The sequence below is a fragment of the Olea europaea genome, chromosome 20 (assembly GCF_002742605.1).
Source record: "Olea europaea var. sylvestris chromosome 20, O_europaea_v1, whole genome shotgun sequence".
Lineage (NCBI taxonomy): Eukaryota > Viridiplantae > Streptophyta > Magnoliopsida > Lamiales > Oleaceae > Olea > Olea europaea.
Window position 1 is genome coordinate 4,263,329 of NC_036256.1, and position 22,814 is coordinate 4,286,142.

General features: G+C 34.3%; 1 protein-coding gene and 1 pseudogene across 1 annotated transcript; both read right to left on the minus strand.

Annotated features, from left to right (window-relative positions):
• Positions 1 to 1,985, minus strand: part of LOC111369460 — a 4,092-nt pseudogene extending 2,107 nt beyond the window's left edge.
• A 13,227-nt stretch (positions 1,986 to 15,212) lies between these two features.
• LOC111368975 (zinc finger MYM-type protein 1-like) lies at positions 15,213 to 20,886 on the minus strand. The gene is made up of 8 exons (XM_022990467.1): positions 20,723 to 20,886; positions 19,126 to 19,197; positions 19,013 to 19,076; positions 18,694 to 18,857; positions 18,338 to 18,425; positions 16,600 to 17,553; positions 16,180 to 16,558; positions 15,213 to 16,111 (listed from the first exon to the last, which is right to left on the minus strand). The coding sequence occupies exons 1-8, from the start codon at positions 20,884 to 20,886 to the stop codon at positions 15,213 to 15,215; spliced, it is 2,784 nt and encodes a 927-aa protein (XP_022846235.1).
• Positions 20,887 to 22,814: the final 1,928 nt, after the last annotated feature.

The following is a 22,814-nucleotide window of genomic DNA, read 5'->3' on the forward strand; positions in this document are numbered from 1 at the left end:
TCCAAAAACAATTTCCTTCAATGCACACAGGAATAAGAAATTCCAGCACAATATTGTTATCCAGCAGGAAGATACATTTTCCCAGTCAAGAACGCAGAGAATAAACCAGGATGATTACAAGGAAGCATCAAGATGATACGCAAAAATAAACAGAACTCTTAAACTGAAATAACATGCTAACCTTTATTGATGCACAAATAGCATCACGGCTAACAAGAACTACCCCATCTATCAGTGCTCTACACACAGAGAAAGTCTCTTCACCAACCACTTTAACTGCTACACCATCTGCAAAACCTCCCACTTGGTCCAACATTACTCTTTGACCATGGTACAATGATAATGCCATTGCGTTTGCGTCATATGGTTCCACTCCAATAATCTTTACATCAGGAGAAACTCTCTTCACATAGGCAGCAATACCAGCTATAAGCCCGCCACCCCCAACTGGCACAAATATCGCATGTATTGGGCTTTTCATTTGGCGTACAATCTCCATTCCAACTGTCCCCTGCCCAGATATGACATCTGGGTGATCAAAGGGAGGAATGAAAGTGCGGCCCTCATCCAGAGCCCGTTTCTTCGCATACGCTTGTGCTTCGTCGTAAGAATCCCCTATAAGTACAACTGTTGCCCCAAAACTTTTAACTGATTTCCACTACACAAGTACAGAACAGCAGTTTAGAATAAAGCATATAATGTTATAAGTGGAAACTACAAAACATAAAGTGATGTACGAAACAACTACTAACCTTAATTTCTGGTGTAGTAACAGGCATAACAATCACAGCATTGCAGCCCAATCTCTGGGCAGATAATGCTACTCCTTGTGCATGATTTCCGGCCGATGAGCATATGACTCCTCTTTCCAATTGCTCCTGTGGAAGTTTTGCCATCATATTATATGCCCCTCGAAGCTTGAACGAAAAAACCTGCCAATGAAATCAAAACACCCAGAATGTATATATCACTTCAGCATCCTGTTATTCGGTAAGAGTGCACTTCAAAACGAAGCATCATAAAGATGTTCCCCAGACTTTTCCAATATTAGTACACCCTCAAATATGATCATTCGAATTTTTAAATCTTAGAAAACCCATAAATCTTGAATTACACAACTTTTTCCTAACCTTAAGTAATTTAGCCAATACTATAACAAAAGCTTTATAATTTTTCAATGAATTTAAAAAATATTACTTTTCATAGCTATTAACAGTGGGCAATACATTTGAACATCTCCGTAGAAAACACAAAAAGAATTGCTACATAGCAAAATCTTCTCCACCTTAACCAAAAAAATTACCCAATTTTCCAATATTATTCAACAAAATTCAAATTATTCCACATGTTACTATATCTCAAAAACATAGATACCAAAAGAATCACTTATGTAATAAGAATGTTCATACAGGCTGTAAATCCTCCCTCTTGAGCCAGACATTAACCCCCCACCGATCCGAGAGCTTTTGCGCCAGCTGCAACGGAGATTCGTACGCCACGTCGTACACCTTGGAAGACAAAATGTTCGTCAAATACTGCATAGCATTCAAAGCACCATCGTTTACCGCACCATCACCAGCTGGAAAATTCGGTATCAAGCACCCGCTCTCGCAGTGCAGGGAGCTCGGGGACACTTTCAACAATGGCGCCGCCGCCGCCAATGATGCAGCCCCCGGAGATTTGTCCACGGCCGGTAAAATATCCCCCGTCGATTTCGATATGGTGGCTTCAATAAACAGCTTTAAGCGGTTCCTTTTTACAGTTGTGGAGGGTGATTTGACGGGGGCATTCGTGGTAAATTTGGATCGGAGGACGGGTGATTGAGCAGGGACAAAGCAGAGAGCTTCCATTTCGTTACACACAGATAGATACAGATTATGTATGTATAGATTCGGGACAGGGTAGGGTGGATTTGCAGGCAGAATGGAGAAATGGGAGGGAGAAAATGATTTAACGGCCTGGGGTTTTGAGGGTTATTTTGGGGATCGGTGACAAGCGGGTTACGAATGGTACTGTTGATGAAGTGAAACTTGGAAAATGGCAAATACGAACGTGACACGTAGACAGTAGTTTGGAAAGCTTGGTGTACTGAGAAGGCAGCATTTTTGCTTGCTAATTACCGATAGCCGCCTGCCAACGTGGAAGTTCTTAGCCCCCCGTTTGACTAAAATCTGGTTTGAAATAGTAATTTTTCGAAAAAATTGTGATTTAGAAAAAGGAATTTTTTTTTTTTAATTTACGTGTAAATCTTTTTATGAGAAAAACTGAATTTTGAAAAAATGAAGCTCAAAAGATACTTAGCTCCCGTTTGGTTTCCATTCTTTTTTCATTAAAATGAAAAATATGATCATTTATTCATCATATTAAGTCATCAAATTTGAATTCATATCTCTTGTGTGGAGCCCATAACGAATATATTTTTCATTCTCATTCTTACAAAAATGAGAAACAAACACCCCCTTAATATTCTATCGTGCAAATATATTACTATTGTTGACCCCAAAAAATATTGCCAACAGATGTCGGACCCACCCGCGCACGCGTGAGTGAAGGTCCTACACGCTAAGACACATGGACGGTCTAGGACGAAAGAATCAGGGGCGTGGGGGTAACTCAACAACGCAGGACGAGAACGTTCGGAATTCGACGGGATGTTCGTAATCCGATTGTACAATAATTACTAATCGGTGCTCATGAATGTGCATGTAAATATGTATGAACTCGTATTGTGTTATAAAGCAATATGAAAAAGAGAGTAAAGTGTGGTTTTTTGTACTGATTCTTGCATTAGTCTGTCAATGTTACACGAGGGAAGTATTTATAGTGGTACATGTGAAATGACAGCCATTGGATGAGGTGGCACGTGATCTCATCTCTTTAATTCAAACATCCAATCCTAGGCATCATCCTTGACTTGCTAGCTTGCTGCGTATTTATTGCTTATGCAGAACCCACATACTAATGACAAGACTTGACATGTATACTTATAACAAATGTTCCATCAATCATTCTAACAAGATCTTTATGTAGAAGATCTCTTGGGAGAAGTGATCATGGAAGACGTTCATTCATGGTTCGGAGGCTTCTGCTTCGGATTCGGGTCTTTTGCCACTCATGTAGTACTTCCGCTTTAGGGTTTCGGCTATTTTCATAGGACTCGGCATATGGGCCTCGGCATGAAGGGCCTCTGCCATACAAACCACCTCGACTAGAACGACACGTGGTTCGAATTGAGTGGGCCATAGGCCCAAATAGATTGGCCAAGTATGACAACACGTAACAACCATGAACAACATACAACATAAGAGTTGAAATACATTTAAAGCAACAAATTTACAAGCTCGTGATTTTACTCTATTACCAAGAACGGCAACAAGGTAGACAAAGCAAGATGACCCTCTCCATCCTGTGCCCTGTTAGGAATTTTTAGGAAGCGAGGATGGAAGAGGACGGGTTTGTACTGAGTCGAATCAGGGATAAAATATCTTAATTTTTCTTATCCTTTATGTATTTATTTATTTTATTTTTTAACTAAGACATGAATTTAAAGATTTAGAATAAATGAAAACAGTAATTGGATATTCCATTCTTGTTGCGAACCCGATTCCTTAAACCTCTACTTGATCAACTGCTTCTTATTCTTATTCTTCTTTAATAAATAAATAAAGAAATTGTACCTCTACGCTACCAAAACAGTTTAGAATTTTAAAATATTAACTAATAAAAGAATGTCTCTTTCTAAGAAATTTTTATAGAAAAATAGTTTTGACTCCCTCGAGCTACTTTGGTAATTTCCAAAAACTAATCAAAATAGCCATTTAACTTTATAACATTTAACACGTTGATCATTCCATTCGTTTGTTTGCAGAACTACAAAGGGTACTTTTCAAAAGCACCAAGTCAAAGAACAACTTTGCCATATTGACCAATATTTTTTTCCCATTCACCAATGTCATTTTTACCCTTATTATGTTTTGTAATTATAAAAATATATCATTTGTTCAAAAGATAATAATATCCTCGTTTAAAAAATAAATAAAACCAAACACTTCACACTTAAATTTCAAACAAAATCACTTTCCTTATCAAATTTTCCAACACAGTTAAAAAGAAATTTTCTATTCCATCTGCTTGAACATTGAAATCTCACAAAATTATTAAAGGTTCAACAAGAAAATATTATTCATAGTCATCACTCGAAATTGGTAAGTATAAATATGTATTTTTAATTTCGTTTTAGTTAAATTAGTATATTGTTTGATCTTTGAATCTTATTTGATGTAAGCAGATAAATTATTACAGTTTTAAATGAATGTACAATTTTTTTTTAGCAAAAACGAGGAAAAAATTCACATGCATGCATATTATTTCAGAAAAATTGATGCAAAATCGAAAAATCAAACACACATCCGACCCAAAACAATTGGACCGGATGGATGTCCGGGCCAGCTCGGACCGTCTAGACCGTTATGGGCCCTTTTTATCCCATTTTTCCTTGTTTTAGTCGGGTCTAGCATATTTTTCCTCCTTTTATTTCCATAAATTACAATTTTTTTAATAAATAATATTTCCTAATGCAGATATGGGATCGGCTAGAGTCACGATTTGTTATTTTGGTGAAATTAAAAAGAATGAAAATAATCGATGGGTGTGGAAATAGACGAGTGAAAGACATGATTGTACTGCAATTGTAATAACATCAAGTACATCATATGCAAAAATGTACAATGAGTTACAAAACTTGCTCAAAGTCGATCGCTCTCAGTACAACATGGAATAGGGATTTCTAATGGGCTAATATACATCAATTTCAATTCCACCTACAACGGTTACTTTTGCTAAAATGAAGGTTTTAATTGAAATGAACCAGAAACGTACGATTTTTATTTGCTTAACTTTGAAGAAGAAGAATTGTCCTGATAGTGAACACGAAGATTTTGCTGGAGGAGATCATAATGTGAATGAGTTTTGGTACACAGTGGAGATAGTTCGTGAGGATGATGTGACTATTTTAGAGACACTTGCTCCTCACCATGATCTCACTGTTATGCATAGAATTTCCTCGATAGTTCGTGACAACGAAAAAGATAATGACTTTATAAATAAGAATTTAATTGCTTTATTCCGTCTGAGAAATGAGTTGAGTGGGAGCTCACAGGCTAGACCGAGTGCACGATCCTTTAATTATTCGCGTGTAGTTCCCTATGATGAAGATTTGTATGTCTAGCAACTGTTTGACACGAAGAAAGATTTGCAGAAAGTTTTTCACTGGATTGCTTCGAAACACAATTATTGAGTTTAAAGTGAATAAATAAAACAAGTCGAGTTACACAATTGTTTGTGTTGACAACAGTTGCCATTGGGGTTTGCGAGTGACGAAGATAGACACAAATGAGTTCTTTGTAGTTCGTAAGTATGCACGGGAACATGCTTTCGAAGTGGGTATTTTTCGAAATGATTATAGGCAAGCCCGATCAAGGTTCATTGGTCGAGAAATAATGCACAAATTTCAGAACCACGAACGATCTGCAGACCTTCGAAAATCGTTAATGACGTTCGTCGAGAGTACGGGATGATCACGAGCTATCTGAAGGCTTGGAAGTTATGCTAATTTGGCAAGGTATTTCATTGTTTAGATGTTTATTTAATATTTATTTTAATTGTTAATTATTTATTTCAATTGTTTATTTTTCTGTTTATTTAATTATTTAATTCAATTGTTTACTTTTCTATTTATTTAATATTTAATTGATTATTTAAATTATGATTATTGTTTATTTAAATTGGTCAGGTATTGCTATAATATGGAAAAAATTAATACTGAATCGACATTTTTTATTGAGAATGATTACGAGAATCACTTCAAGTATTTCTTTATGGCCCTTGGAGAATGCGTTTGAAGATTTCGAAACGCAATGCGACCCCTAATCCTAGTTGACGATACAACCCTTAAGGCTAGATACGGAGGTAAGTTGATTTTGCAACATGTTAATATGCAAACATCCAAATTTATCATATTGCATTCGGCATAGTCGACGGAGAAAATGATCTAGCAATGCATTTGTTTTTCACAAAGTTGAGAGAAGTAATTAGGGATGTCGAGAACCTTGCATTCGTAACCTACCAAAGGCAGTCAATAATGAGTAGTATTGCCGAAGTCTTCCCCGAGGCACATCATAGTTATTGTATATACCATATACAGGGAAGCCTGAAGACTATGTATCGATGCAGTGGCATCGTTAAATTGCAGAGGCTTACAGTTTTCAAGATTTTGAAAAGTTCATGGTCGAAATAGAAAGTAAATCGTATGCTGCATGGGAGTATCTAACAGAGATAGGGATCGAACATTGGGCACGATCACATTTTTCAAGACGTCCATACAACATGATGACGTCGAACAATGCAGAGTCGCTCAATGCCTTATTCAAGAAGAATCGAGAGGTACTAATTCTTGCAACGATTGAGAATATTCGTGATAAGCTACAGTAGTGGTTTCATGATCGACGTGAGGAATCCAGAGTTGTATAAGTGTGCTAACCCCTGCTCAAGAAGATAATCTCTTTAAGACTCTAAAGGTGGCAAGAAAGGTATTTGTAGAACCACTGGATCAGTTTCATTCTCCATGAGATGTGCACATAATTTCGGATACATCGTGGACTTGAATGATAACATGTGAACGTGTAAATAGTTTCAGTTGGAGAGTTTTCTGTGTACACATATAATGGCAGTAACTATGAATAGAAGATTTTCACCACATACCTTATGCAGTGCTTTTTACATGACTGGTTATTGGAGAGCGGAGTATGTCGAAACAATATTACCTGTACCAAATGAATTCGAGTGGGAAGTTTCCGACCACATGCTCTCACTGAATAACTTTTTGCCACCAGCAATTGGACCACGTACTCCTAGACGTATACGTATGTCTAGAATAACATCTACCGAAAAAAATTTCAACCTCATAAGTGCTATGGGTACGATACAACATGGCATGCTAGAAGATTTTGTACAAGTCAGATTTCTTTGCATGAGAATGTAACAGATGTGTAATTGTTGACAATGTAACATTGATTTTTATTGCCTACTTTAATAAAATTTAACATTTGTTAATAAAATATTGACAATGTAATTATTTATAACATTGATTTACATTTTTAATTATTTATTTTAATTATTAGATTAGGTTTTTATTTAATTATTAGATCTAGTTTTTTATTTAAATATTTCATTAATTATTTTCATTGGTTATGCATACCATTTATGTTAATTATTTATTTTAATTATTAGATTTAATTTTTTATTTAAATATTTCATTAAATATTTTCATCGGTTGTGTTAATTATTATTTTAATTATTTCTTATTTACTTAAATAAACAATAAACATAAATAATTAACATAATTCATGAAATATTTAAATAAAGAAATAAAATAAACAAATATTATACAATTGTTGTATTGGAACATGATTCAATATTTACATTTTTAAATAAATAACACATAATGTACTAAGGATCACAATTGCATTCATACAGACCGCAATCTAACTTCAACTTCCACATATCTATACAAAATTGGGTTATTTTATCAACGTCGTGCCTAATACTCAAAAATTCTATATACATTATTGCGAATATAGCACATTCGCCCCTGCAAGTAAATAATAATATATTAGCTCGATAACTATAACTAAAACTAAGTTTTAAAATAAAAAACTTGTAAATACTTACGATACTCATTATCTTCCCGTCGTCCTGTCCTGCGATACGGCTAATCTGTCATTTACTCGAACGTCGGCATATTTATCCATCATGAGAATAATCACTGACATTGGCTCCAGTATTTGTTGCAGTTGATTTTTGCGTCAGACAACTGTGATCAGAATCGTACACATAGATAGTGGAATTGGTGATTGCTGCAACACCTCGACCCACAAGGACCGGAACGTTGCTAGATTAATTGTACTTTTAGCTGTAAACTTAAAAAAATAGCTAAACTTTTGGAGGAAAATATAAAAATTTAATTTAAGAATATATATATATTTTAAAAGAGCAATAAATGACAACATAACCCAATACAAAATAAACTAATTTCTAATGCCTTCAGGTGACATCCATGCATAAATATATTTTTTGTTACGTGAAATTCTAGGCAAGAATTTAAAAATAAATGTTGTTGTTTGACTTCCCATTTTTGAACATTAAGTTTTAAAGTAAACTCGTTTACATAGTAATCTAGGTCGAAATTTCACGAAACTTTAAGAAAAAGTAGGGAAATTCTCATAATATAACATATCCAAAATTTAGCTTTCATGTTAAAATATTTTTCAAAATCTCGCAGCGACTCGATTTGAGAAGTAACCCAGCGCAGCATATTTAAGGTGGCATATAAAATTTCATAGTTATTGGATTGCCATGATTTTGAGTTTATTTAGTAGCTAATCCGTGAGGCTATTAAATCGCACTGGTTTCGTCAAAAATCCCAAGTAATGATTGAGTTACGAATTTTTAAGTTCAATGGCAGAAACTGGAATTTTCAGAAAACAGCAACACTATGTTTACTTAAAGTGACATATAAAATTTTACCGACATCGGATTGATATGATTTCAAGTTTATTCAGTAGCTAACTTATGAGGCTATCAAAAACCATTAGTTTGTTCAAAAATTCGAAATAACAAATTAGTTATGAATTTTTAAATTCTGAGCAGAAACTGAAATCTCTAAGAAAATAGTAACATTAAATAGTTGACCTTTTTTTTTTGTAGACAATGTTTCGTAAGTAAATTCTAGATCATATATAGAAATAGTTTCATAAACGATGTCCAAAGAAAAGTAATTACTAGGAAATGCAAATATTTCATAATCAATTTAAAGTTGTTAATTCACCGACTTTTTCATGTCAAATTGCATCTTCAACCACCATCATCCGCGCCCCTAACAAAAGAACAAAATCAACCTGTAAGAAGAGATTTAACCCATGAGTTTGAAACTCAATATATATCATCGGTGCATTTCGTAATCAAATTAGAAAATTCGAACCATGGATTCATACCGTCGCACACGTAGATGGATTTCCGGTAAAATCCGATATCTATAGCATTATCATAACACGTAGAGTCGGACAATGATCATTCAAACTATAGTAGTGCCGAAACACCATACCCTGAGGTACCATTTCATTCAACTTTTAACGAAAAATCAAATTTGAAAATGAAATAACACTTTCACCTCAACCTACCTTCGTTTGATGCTTTTGAATCGATAAAGTTGGTTGGTGAATGTTGTCTCCCGATGGAATCCAAAGTTTTTCCTTTTTTTCTTTTTTTTTTGAAAATCTTTCCGTGATCAAAGTTGCACCCCTTTTATTTTTATTTTTTTGTGAAACTTGTATAAAAAGATATGTATGAAATGGAATAGGAATAATTTGGAGAAAATGAAAAGTCTACACTTTATTTGTCTTTAAAAAAAACGGTGGAATCACCTAAGGAATTGAGGGTAAAGTGGAATTTAAATTTGCATTAACTATTGGGCTGTTTTATATCACATATAATATAAATTAAAGGAATGTGAATACCTTGAAGAAGACGGAAAATCAGTCCCAATTTCAAGAAAAAAATGTTGGCAGTATTTAACAACAAAGTTACACTTTATATCTTTTCATTTCCACTCAATTTAAAAGAACTTGAATGCATTTTAGTTTTGGGATTTAAATGACTTGTCTATACCAACTAATAAGATTAATTGTTTGACTATTCAATATAAAGTTATTTTTAACGTGTAGTTGTTATGTGTGTGTATATAATAATATATATTTGTCATTTTAAAAAAAATAACATGTATGCAAATCAATTATATATATATATATATATTTTTTTTTTTTTTCTATACATAAAATAAATTTTTACCGTCTGGTCCAATCTTTGGGAAAAAACATTAAATTATATCGTCCAACTTCATCAAATAATTTTAAAAACATGTATGGTGGCTGAACCTGGGTTGCGCGTTGAACCACCATAAGATTGTAAATAAATTCATTTTAAAACATATTGGACTAATATTGAGCTTTCATTTCTTATGTGGGTCGAGCATGAGGTTCATATATAGGCTAGGTTCCTGATGCTAGATCGTCACATTAAAATATGAGCCTAATTTCATTTTATTTTTCGGACTTCTACAATTGCAATCTCAACTGCAAAGCAGTGTGAGTTTGCGATAATAGGTACGTATATATGTGTACAATTCGTCAATGGCTTTCTACATGTCGGCTCTATCCCAATGACCCGCTCGACCATGTAATCAGGCACACGTATCCATTCCTCTGGTCCAGAAGCATGCTGTGCTTGATATCAACTGCACGTGCAAACCCGGAGCTCATGATGACTCGGCCAGCAATGTCAAAAGATCTCGGGTGTCTCCGAACCCGATTGCGCAGCATTACATGGCCATGTCGACATGTTAAAGTAAAAATACAAAAAAGGGGTTGTCTAATTAAATAAAACAACAAATTATGTAATCATAACATAATAAATAACAACGAGAATATACTCACATCATTGGCGAGCCAACCTGACCGCGTCAAAATATCTTCAAACCACTTCTTAGCGGTCGAAATGGTCTTTTCTCCAATCTTATAGCTGTCTCTGAAAAAATGAAATGTCATACAAATCATAGATGATCTCATATGTATTTTAATGAAATCATAAAATATTTACAAGGACTTAAGTGATTTGAACCATGCATCGAACGCTTGTGCCTGATCGCGTCGACCTCATGAAAGAGATTGGGAACCGTCCCGTTCACAAACGTTCTTCTCTTCGTCTCGGCCATGAATGGAGAAAAAATGTACTACGACAACTGTCTCTGCCTCTTATTGACCACCAGTTCCGACATGCTTATTTCCCTTTCCCATTCCCTCCGACACAAAAACTACATCCGATGAGTCTGACGTCTTCTCGAGTACCACCACCTCCTCCACCTCGAGTACCCCTTAGCCTTGAGCACCCCCTCCACATCCGTCTCCATTGGGATCTGATCCTCCATCCCCATCATGCCTAAAAAAAATGAAGCGAATGTATCATTCGTTGGCTACGATGAGTCAACATAACCCATCTGACCCCCTCACCTCTAATAACCACCGGTGCCTCCGTCACTCCCTCCATCCCGATAGCCACCAGTCCCTCCGCCACCCTCTCCATCCTAATAGCCGCTAGTCCCACGTAGGCCTGCTATGTCGCCCCTATCACTACGATCTCAGCATAAAGGTCTCTTAAACCGACTTGTACCATCGCGATATCACGTCGTAACTAAGCTATTTTACCTCTGATCTCCATCAAAAGTTGAAACATATCATCGATGGAAGCACTGTGACTATGTGCAGGAGATCCATGTGGGAGGTGTCAGCGTGGGGGACAGTGATCTCATGTAGGAAGGTGACCTCCTCGGGGAATGTGACACCCTCGACAGAGGTGATATCCTCGGCGGATGTGATAATGGACAGTGCTACTAAAAAAAGAACATTACAAATGAATGACTGAATTCAAAAATTATAATGATAATCAACAAATTATATTTAATTAATATACTCTATCTCGATCCACGATGGACTCGGGTCTCTCTCGAAGCAAGAACTGTCAACAGATCACGAATAAATTTGACCCTCTTCCCCGATTGACGGTGTCCACTCAGTGAGGACTTTAAGCTGACATATTGACATTTCATCGAATTAATGACCACGTATTGAGATTTCGAAAAGGACATACAATATAAATCGAAAATGTATAATACATACCTCAAGATCGTCAAGGAGAACTGATAATTATTTTGCAAGGGACTTGTCTTGTGCTCGCCAGCGGTGCATTTGGGGGCAGCATATATCCTCTCTCATTGCATACTGAACAGCTAGGATGAAGACAGTCTCGTAGGTTCATATCTGTAACAACTACAATTATTATATGTATAATTTAATTAAAAATAGATAATTCATTATGTTAAACATTTACCTACAAAGCTAATGGCAGACCATATATATCGTACTTACGCTCGTGCCTATCTCCCTAGGCATCGAATGCCCCCTCCTAAAGACGTGCAAAATATTAGCAAAGCATCTCTGCTCCATGGATATCTGTTGAATATATCGATGTCATCAACAACTTCCAAATGAAAAACGTCAATCGACGTTTTCCTATGATGACACCTCAGTACGCTTTTGAGTATAAACACCATCCCTAACTTCAACTTGTCGGACATCTGGTTGCATTCCATGAATGCATCTTTTAACTGCGCCAGTGTCACTGTTGTGTGCTCATTTAAATAATCATTCAGCAGCCTCTTGTTTGCCAGAATACGAGCCCTCGTTGCTTCTTCACATGTACATCTCAATCCGGTGATGATAGCGAATTCGAATATGGAAAATGTAGCCACCTTACCCCCAAGATCAAAGTGGAGGGCACTTCATCAACTGGCTTAAGCAATCGACATAATAATAAATCGAGCAACTGTCCAGAAAATTGTACAAAGCACAGCGAATATTGGGGCCATAAGCAAGATCGATGTAATATCTCCGCGTGCTCCTCGTCCAACGAATCCAATACTGATGTGAAGTTGGCAAAGTTACAGTTCGACGTAACTTTGTCGGAATCTGTCTCATGACAACATCCAAATAGTAATTCATCCTGCAAAATTTCAAATGTTAGAATATTGTTAATTGAAAATGGATAAAGCATTATATTACAAAATTAAACTAAACGAACTGTAACCAATATACGCAAGAAAGAACAGATAACGAAATAAAGAAAATGAACGTAATTAAAAATTAAACAACAAATTATAAAAAGCGAAAAAATAATTTTTGTAAACTTATTTATTTTAATTGTTTATTGAATGTTTAATTCTTTATTGTTTATTTACTTTGTTTTAATTGTTTAGTTGTTTATTTAATATTTATTTTAATTGTTTATTGAATGTTTAATTTTTTTATTATTTTTTTGAATTGTTTATTTATATTATTTGTTTTAATTATTTATATTTATTGGTTATTTAAATTATTTATTGAATATTTAAACGTAAATATTTAATTAATTATTTTATTTGTTAAGTTGTTTATTTAATATTTATTTTAAGTGTTAGATATTTATTTCAATTGTTTATTTAAATTTAAATTTTTTATTATTTTTATTTATTTATTAGTTAATTAATTAATTAATTTATGATTATTGTTTGATTGAAATTGTTTATTTAATATTTAATTACTAATTTTGATTATTTTTATTTAATTACTTATTTAAATCAATTATTTTGAATATTTATATTTCTTGGTTATTTAAATTATTTATTTATTATTTAAGTGTTAATTATTTATTTAAATTATTTATTTAAATTGTTTATTTGTTTGTTTAACATTTATTTTAATTGTTTATTGAATGCTTAATTTTTATTATTTATTGCAATTGTTTATTTAATTTGTTTCAATTGTTTATTTAAATTATTTGTTTTAATTATTATATTTATTGGTTATTTAAATTATTTATTGAACATTTAAACGTAAATATTTAATTATTTATTTCAATTGTTTATTTAAATTTTAATTACTTATTTTTATTTTTGATATTTATTTGTTATTTAAATTATTTAAATGTTCATTATTTATTTCAATTGTTTATTTAAATTATTTACTTGTTTATTTAGCATTTATTTTAATTCTTTATTGAATGCTTATTTTTTATTATTTATTTCAATTGCTTCTATTCAGGCAGCCCAGACGTCTGAGGCATTTATTTCAATTATTTATATTTTAAATAAAACGAAATAAAAAAACAATTCAATTAAATAAAAAAAATGGGCCACATTTCCAGATGGCCCGGGCGGGATTTCCTAGGTGGTCCAGACGTCTGGGACCACTTGGAAAATCCATATGGCCTAAACGTTTGGTCCGTTTGGGCCTTCGAGATTCTCTGCCTGCTTCGTTGCAGGCGGCTCCAATGACGAAGATTACTACTTTCAACGATCTCCGCCCACATAAACAATAATAAAATTGAAACTCCACTAATTATTTATGTTATACAACCATTTTTTAACTGAATTTTCAACAAATAAACCCTCAACAATTCAAGAAATCAATGATTAATGACAACAATTCAAGAAATCAAAGATTAATGATAGAAAAGAGTTTCAAAGCTTACCTTCTTCACAGAAATGGAGAGCTCCAGTCTGGGTCGTCGATTTTCCTTGCTTACAGGCGGCGGTTTTGCTACATGAACTTCCTCTCTTTTTCACTTTTAGATGGATGTAAGGGCAAAAATGGAATTTCATTGTTTTTATTGGTTTTAATAATTTTTCCTTTTTTTTTGTTTATTTACAGTCAACGGCCATTTTGAAAAATTATAATGGTCAAGAAGCCATCTGCCCCTATCTCCTCATAACTACGAATGTTGCATTTAAACCTAATTGTTTAAAATATTTTCTTCTTGTCCCGTATGAATTATTGTATCAAGGATACTCTAAAATTTTCCACTAATGGTACTAGAATATTCACTGCTAATATTGAATCACGGTAAACTAAGAAATAAAGTATATACTCCTTCAATGCAAAATTAATCTTATAAGTTCACTCGGATTGTTAAGTTTTGGATTTTAATCATTGCCAAGATATGAAATGAGTAATCAAATTTAGAGAAGATATGGTGTGAAATTTTCTCTTCTAAGTGAATGTCTTACATTGAAGTAAACCTCTATAAATCTAGTGTTTCTTGTGTGTCAATTTTATCTATGATTTAATTGCTATAGGTGCTATAGAACTAGAATTTCTAATTCCAAAAGGCAGAAGGACAAAATTAGCTTTTGATTATCGAATGCATGCCTTCATTCATGATTGAAGAAAAAGATCTCAAGTTTTTTTAAAATCAAATCATGCCTTTTGCATATGCCTATTATGAAACACTGCATACGCAAGCAGTGGCGAATCCAGGATTCAAGTCCAGCTAGGGCGGATTGACCGTTGACCGACGATCGTTGACTATCGACGATCGTAATTGTCCAATCGTTTATTAAAATTTGGTTACATAATATTAAAAGTTACTCAATATATATGTAAATAAACTAAAACGTCAAAATCGTATACATATGAAAATATACTTCGATACAACCCAAAATAGTAAAAAAAATATACGATACAACTTTACTCAGTTACTCTGTAACTGGAAACTTAGACAACTGTATTCTACGGGGTCTCATGATTTGAAAACGTTGCAATATTGCCTCCTTTTTCAAATTGTTTAAAAATAGCTTTCTCCACGTAAACCACCAAATTGTCATTCAACCAGACATCACCCATTTTGTTGCACAAATCACTCTTGATTAGATTCATAGCAGAAAATACCCTTTCAACAAAAATCAAACCCAAGGTGAGCAGCCTATAAACCAATGGAAAATAACAGAAACTTCTAGTTTCAATCAACTTCTGAGCTACACAAGATATACTATTGATATTAAAGAAAGCTTCGTGCATTCTCACAAGCAAAAGAAACTTATCAAGTTGAGGTCTAAGTAATAAAAGTTCTTCACTATTGAAGTCCAAAGGATAGAACTGAGCAAGACGTAGCAATTTATCCTTATCAAAAGCTACAAATGAATCTCTTTGACTTAAACATGAAATGCAAGTAAAGAGCTCAATAGTTGTTTCTGGAAATCGATCATTCAACTCTTGCAAGATTGAGTCTATCACATGACAATACAAATCAACATAAAAGCGATGAAAATAAGTCACCTGCTGAGCTACACGCCTAGGTCGACCTTTCACCACTACAATATCCTCCATATTAGGCACTAAAATATGTCTATCAACACAAAACTCAATCACCCTACTGAACAAAGTATCCCAACCAGTCTCTCTCAAGTTCTGCAATGCACACTTACACAAATTCAATAACCTCATAGCATTCTGAATATCCTGATCCTTTTTCTGTAAGGCTTGTGAAAGGTCGTCTGTAATTGCAAGAATTTCAAACATAAAGTGAAGACTGAACACAAACTCAAAACCTTGCATATTGTTCATCTGTCTTAAGGCTGAAGATTTTTGATCTGAATGTACGCCATCTTCTGATATATTCTCAAGAACATCTATAATAGCATTAAACATATTAATGAAACGAGTAACTGTCAATAAATGTGAGCCCATCTAGTATCACCTGGGCGTGCCAAACTCATTTCTTGAAACTGACCACTTCCACCAGTAAGTTCCCCAGTATTAAGCTTCTCCAGAATATTAGCTTGATAACTTGTTCGAAGAGCATCTACACGCTTACATGATGCACCAACCAAATTCACAATAATAGCGAGTACATCCAAAAAATCACCAACCATACAATTCCTACGTGCCACAGATATAATTGCCAACTGAAGCTGGTGAGCGAAGCAATGAACATACATAGCATGTGGGTTCTCTCTAAGAATTAAAGCTTTCAACCCATTGAACTCACCTGACGTATTACTTGCTCCATCATAGCCTTGACCTCTCAGACTAGATATACTCAACCCATGTGTAGAAAACATTGCATCAATGGCATCCTTCAATGATTGGGCACAAGTATCAGTGACATGAGATATACCCAAAAACGCTCCTTCACTCGCCCACTTTTATCAACAAACCTTAAAACAACTGCCATTTGTTCTTTCACAGAATTATCACGAGCCTCATCAACTAAAATTGAAAACAAAGAATCACCAATCTCATTGATAATAGCCCTTGTCGTCTCTACGGCACAACAATTAATCAAATCCTTTTGGATGGTTGGTGAAGTCATTTGGTCATTTCCATGAGCATTACTAAATAAAACTTCTTTAATTTCATTACAACGAGCTGCATACCAGTTCAATAACTCAATTAGATTTCCTCTATTAAGAGACTCTTTCGATTCATCATGACCACGAAATGACAACCCTTGCATAAAGAGGAGTCTAGTATAATCTAGCACCGCAATCAACTTGGTCCTATAACTTTGTTGTTGACTACTACTTTGGCTAGAAATAACGTAAGAGATACTTTGCTTTTGATTCATCAAGTTCGTACACTTTGCAAAAGCTTGATTATGAGAACTATCAAAGAGACCGACATGATCTTTCAATGTCTTTTTGTGCTTCCAATCCCTAAAGCCAGTCTTAGTAAATATATGTCCACCCCCTTGACCCCCTCTATCAGGTTTGAATAGGTAGCAATGTAAACAATACGCCGCATCCTTTTCTATACTGTATTCCAACCAATGAAATTCGGAGAACCATTCTTTCCGAAAACATCTATTATCATTTCCCATCGGTCTTCTTGAAAAATCATGTTCATATGGTTGACAAGGACCCTTCTCCAAGTATGACATTCTAACAACATCTCTAATATTATGATCATATGATTCGATAGGGGGGCGTATCCCTGGATCAGATACAAGATCATCCATATTAAATTGAGCCTGAGACTTCTTTGTGTTATTCAATAACTCTTGTGCTTGACTAGAATCAGTGGCGGGACTAGATCCACAACTAGAAGTAGAAGAATTGGGTATGGTCTTTCGCTTTGGTTGAAAAAATCACTCCATAATCTGCAAAATGTCATCTTAAACGTAAATTCCCAAATCAATAATCATTCCTAATATCATATTCCCTCATCATATCATAAATTACTCATCATAAATCACAATTCGCAAATACAATTTCGTAAACATAAATTCACATAAATTACCTAATTTATGAGAAGGGAAACTAAAAGACATGGTTTGATCCAATATTCTCAAATAAGAATCAGTACCTCTGGACTCTTTTTATTTTTCAATAAAATGTAAATTTAAGAAATTATATAATGACAAAATAAGTAACTTGAGAGGAAAATAAACTTATTTTTAAGTCCAACAAAATATGCATATCCACACGTTGCACTGTGTATGTGGGGTGGAGTGGAAGGGGATTTCCTTTTCACAAAATTCTAACTAGATAGCATTAGAGGTTCTCTCTTCTTTCCTTGGATCAGTGGATGCTTCACTTTATTTCACTTTGCATCATCTTTTTTGTTCCAAAAAATTAACTTGCTTTTGAATAGGAAAAGTTTCAGATACGGAAGATTAATTAGTGATGCAGGCTTCGTATTCTCTTAAATGATTGATAAGATATGGAAGTTTTAATAATTAAATTGGTAATGGGAAAAAAAAGAATAATTAAATTGGTAATGGAAGTTCCAAAACGATTTTTTCGTAAACGTATATGACTCTCGATTTTTTTTTTTACATATTCAAAAATTACTAAAACGATTTATTAACCTCAATATATTGTATAATTAATCCTACAATGTGGAGTACTATGTACCAAAAAAAGAAGAAGAATAATAATAAAATTCTTTATTCCCTTCTTCAAATTCTCACTTTTCCATTCCAGAATTCCATTTATCACTTCACTGCTTCACAAATCACAAGTCAAGAACATAAAATTCCACCCCCATCACCGTCATCGGCCATCGCATTCGCGGCATCGCCTCTCTCACAAGTCACAACTCACACACACGTTCCTAAGTTCCTTCAGGACTTAGGAGACACCGAGACAGGAGAGTATTACTCTTCAAATTCCCATTCTTGAAATTTGTTAGCATTTTTACGCACATCAACACCAAAACCCAAAAAAAAAAATAATAATAACAAAGATTGAAAGAAGGAGTAACCACTCACCGGACATTGACCGGTCCGAAAGTCTGATGGTGATGCCTGAAGTTTGTGGTGTGAATTTGGAGCAAGAAGAAGTGAGGATTGAGGAAAAGGGTTTGGTAATTTGGGGGAAATTCAAAATTTTTTGCTACTGCCTCTCGTGACTCGTCTTTTGCTGGCCCTTGCACCTGGGAATGAAAAATGAAAATTAAGGCCAAATAAAATGGGTTATGGACTAACGGGTTGGCTAATACTCTCCCGGGCTTAATAAATTAACTAAAAATAGGCCCAGAATTTAATATACTTAAGCCCAACGGCCAAACCCAACCAAAAAAATTAAAACCCGGCTATGCGGCTGAGCGGCTCCATCTTCATCTTCCTTCTTCAGAGTTCTTCTGTTCTTCAGTCTTCTCCAATGGCGCAATTGTAGTCTGCAACTCCTTAGTCCTTACTTACCCGGCGGCTTTGCAGATTCTGACGGAGCCAGCACGCGCGGCCGCGCCCCCTCGTTGGGTGCTGGCATTGCGCCTGTACGTAAGAAGAAAAGCAAAAAATAGTGCTAATGGAGCTCCAAAACAAGTTACTAAGTAAATAACCAGAGTCGAGTTTTTAACGCAAGAGATTCATTAATGAAGGAAGAATTTTTGAAGTTTGAAGTTATGGCTATTGAATATCTGAATATTATGGGGGTTGCTTGAACTTTTGAGATCAGAAAATGAGTTTCTTCATAAGAGAGTTAAGAAGCTTTCGAGGAGAAATAAAAAAGCAATCCCATATCTTTGGAAAAACAAAAATTGCAATTTGTAGCTAAAGAAACAAAGATCTTGAGAACTTGAAAAAAATAAATGGCACGGCCGAAAAGGTCAGGGTGGCCCAGCTGAGTAGTTTTTATTTATTTATTCTCTTCTCCGAGCTCAAGGAGAAAGACCAAGCATGACGAATGTTTCTAAAGAACTTCAATGTATTTATGTCCTACGGCATATTAAGAAGATTATTCTAATGAGGCAAGTGCCATTGTTATTCATTGATTTCATGTGTTGGTGAAGTGAATTGGACAACAATTTGTTGAGAATTCAGGTCAAATAATTAAAGAACGAGAAAAAGAACAATATAAAGAAAATTGGATCACACAATAAGACAGGATTTATGTAGAAGAAGAGGAGAATTTCATATACCAAGAAACTAAAATTGTGTTTACAAGATTTGATACTCTCAAACTAAATCTAAACGATTCTCTCAATTTTTTAATGTATAAAATAAAGATCTAATTATTTTGTTGAGTCTATGAAGAGCCTAGAACATGTGGAGTATATATAAGTGTCAAATCTTGGAGTTATGGATGAAGTAGAGTACAAAAAATACAGTAGCAATCAACTAGGAGACCTCCTCTCTCGTTTAGGTGGCGTCGCGGCACCCTAGACACCAGCGCTGACGCCTGCTTCCTCTTGCAGCTTCTGGCGTCGTGTCTCCTTGTTTTTCTAGAACACTTTCATCAATCCCGAAGTCCTTATCCCCATCAAACTCTCAATCTATAATGAAATTTGATCCCTTATTTATCCAGAATTTCAAACCATAATTATCGAGGTTTCCTTCATGAATCAAACTTCCAAATCACATTAAATTTGAGTCATAACCTAACACAATTGACTAATATTGTATACCAAACATGTCTAACTTCATTGAAGGAATGTGATAAAGAAGTGAAGACTAAAGATATGTTATTTTGAATTTGCTATGGGCATAAAGATAGATAAATTGAAAAGACATGGTGATAAGTGCGATTTTATACTTATTAGAGCCACCAAAAGTGGATGAACCTATGTTTTTTCTCTCAAGATTGTCTTCCTCTGAAAGAACTAAAGAATCGTATTTACAGTCATCCAATTAATGATTCGAGATGGCTGGATGCATAAGTGCTGCAATACATATTTATAGTCCACCAAAATATGTATTGCGCATGACGAAAATTGTCCATGTGACGGCATGGTGTTGTCCTCTACGATCCTATGGACAATTTTCATCACTGAAACTTAACTATTATTTTCTTATTTACAAGGAGATGACAATGGCGAACTCCCAGTAATAGATATTTTGTTCATTCGATAGTAGTGGATAACACAATGAGATCGTATAGGCAACTTTCGGCACGTAAAAAATTTTGTCCATGCTATTATTATTTTTTAACTCCGTCAGTGTTACATAGGATTTTTCATCCATCACATTGATTTTTGTCTACGTAAATTGATGAAAATGTAATTTTGTTCAAATTTGGATGAGTAACGAGTAACTTTTAATTTTTAAATTTCTTGACCTATAGGAAGTCCAGTGAGAAACAAACAACTATTTAAGTTTCGGTGAATAAGTAATATTTTATAGCAAAGTTCAATGAGCAAGAAGTAATCTTTTAAATTTTTGGTGAACTAGTAGTAATATAGTAAAGTTCAATGAACATTGATTCAACCCTTGTTTTGAACTCCATTATGATTGAATTTTGGAGAAAAAGTATTTTGGAATAGTAATTTTTTGAAGAATGTATGTTTAAAAAAGAAGAAAAAATCTTGGATTTACGTGTAATATTATTTTATAGAGAACGTGTGCTTGATAAGAAAAGAGGGAAAAATGAGTTAAAATTTTAATGGAGCCAAACAAGTTCTAAATTATCTCCTTTTCTTTACCCTTTTCTGGCAAACGACTGTTGATAGCTAAGTCTCGTGACCAAAACGAAGGTGAAACTGCAAAGTAGAGGCAGAAATGTTCGTAGTGTTTTGATATATATTCCCATCTTTCATTTTCATTTCCCCCACTTTATTCTCTTTCCCGGGCCTATATATACTCCATGTTGTCACCCACTTGTACCATAATCTTTTTTTGAAATTACCCTTTCCTCTTGCAGAGTGGCCATGACTAGACTAAATTTGAGATCAACCAGACCACGTGACAAGGGAACATTGGGTTACTTGGACCTTGAGCATTACCGCAACTACCGTTAACTAATAAAAGTGATGTTTTATAGTTTTAAGGTTGTATTATTAAATTTCTGACTTCTTATAAGGTGATTGACTTCTCACGAGATCACGACAGTGCGGATTTAGCCATTTATGTGATTCAACGAGCTAGTGGCAGTTCGATCAATGGAAGTTGTTGACATTAAGCTTGAAGATCTTTTGTGAGCTTGCACTTGTTTCTAAAGAACTTCAATGTAAAGGTTAAAGTCTAATCTTAAGGGTCCCCCACCATCACTGTTCTGGAGTATCGTAAGAGAGGTAAATAGCAGGTTATGCATCCAATGGTACAGGGTGGAAGGCTGCTTGTACACTTGCACTTATTCAAGAGTCAAATCCATATTTCAGGATTCGAACCCTTGACGCAGCAGCCTCAAGCAAAGTTGGATTTTTCCACCCTCCTCTTTTACCACTTGGAGATGTGGGGCAACTTCAATGTATCTTTGATAGAGGTATGTCAAGAAGATGATTCTAGTGAGGCAAGCATCATTGTTTGGCAAGGTTGATTGACAGATGTTCAAAGCATTAAAAATGAAAAAGATGTCAGAATAAAATAAATCAGGATTACTGTAACATAGCAAATTTTAAGTAAAATATAAAGTAGAGCTATAAAATAGTGGATTTAAAACTTAAAGAGAACTATCCTAGAGATGTAAATAGCGTACACGAAGTATGTCAGATACATAAAAAAAACACTGACCTTTAGAAACATGGCCGCTTTTGCATTGAGGCGAGTGAGACAATCACCTCAGGCCCATCATTAGAGGGATCTCAAATTTTAGCCTATTTTATTTTTCTATTTGATAAATTAGGTTCACTATGATTTTTTTTTATTAAAAAAATTGATAAATTAGGTCCATTCCATTCTATTTATAAATAAGGCCCAAAAATAATTTTTCATTTTGGGAATTTCATTTATAGATTATGTCCATTTCAAATGTAATAGAAGGGGACAAGTGGCGTAGGATTCTTCAAACTCATGTTGCAATGATTTCTTAATTCTACTCAACTTGTTCATCATATAAGTAGTATACGATTTATTTGTTTAAAATAAGAGACGTGTTACTTGACTTGATAAAAGTTAACAAAGACCCTTAAACAAAGATTGAAGTCAAGTAAAATAGATATTGAAGATGTATTCCG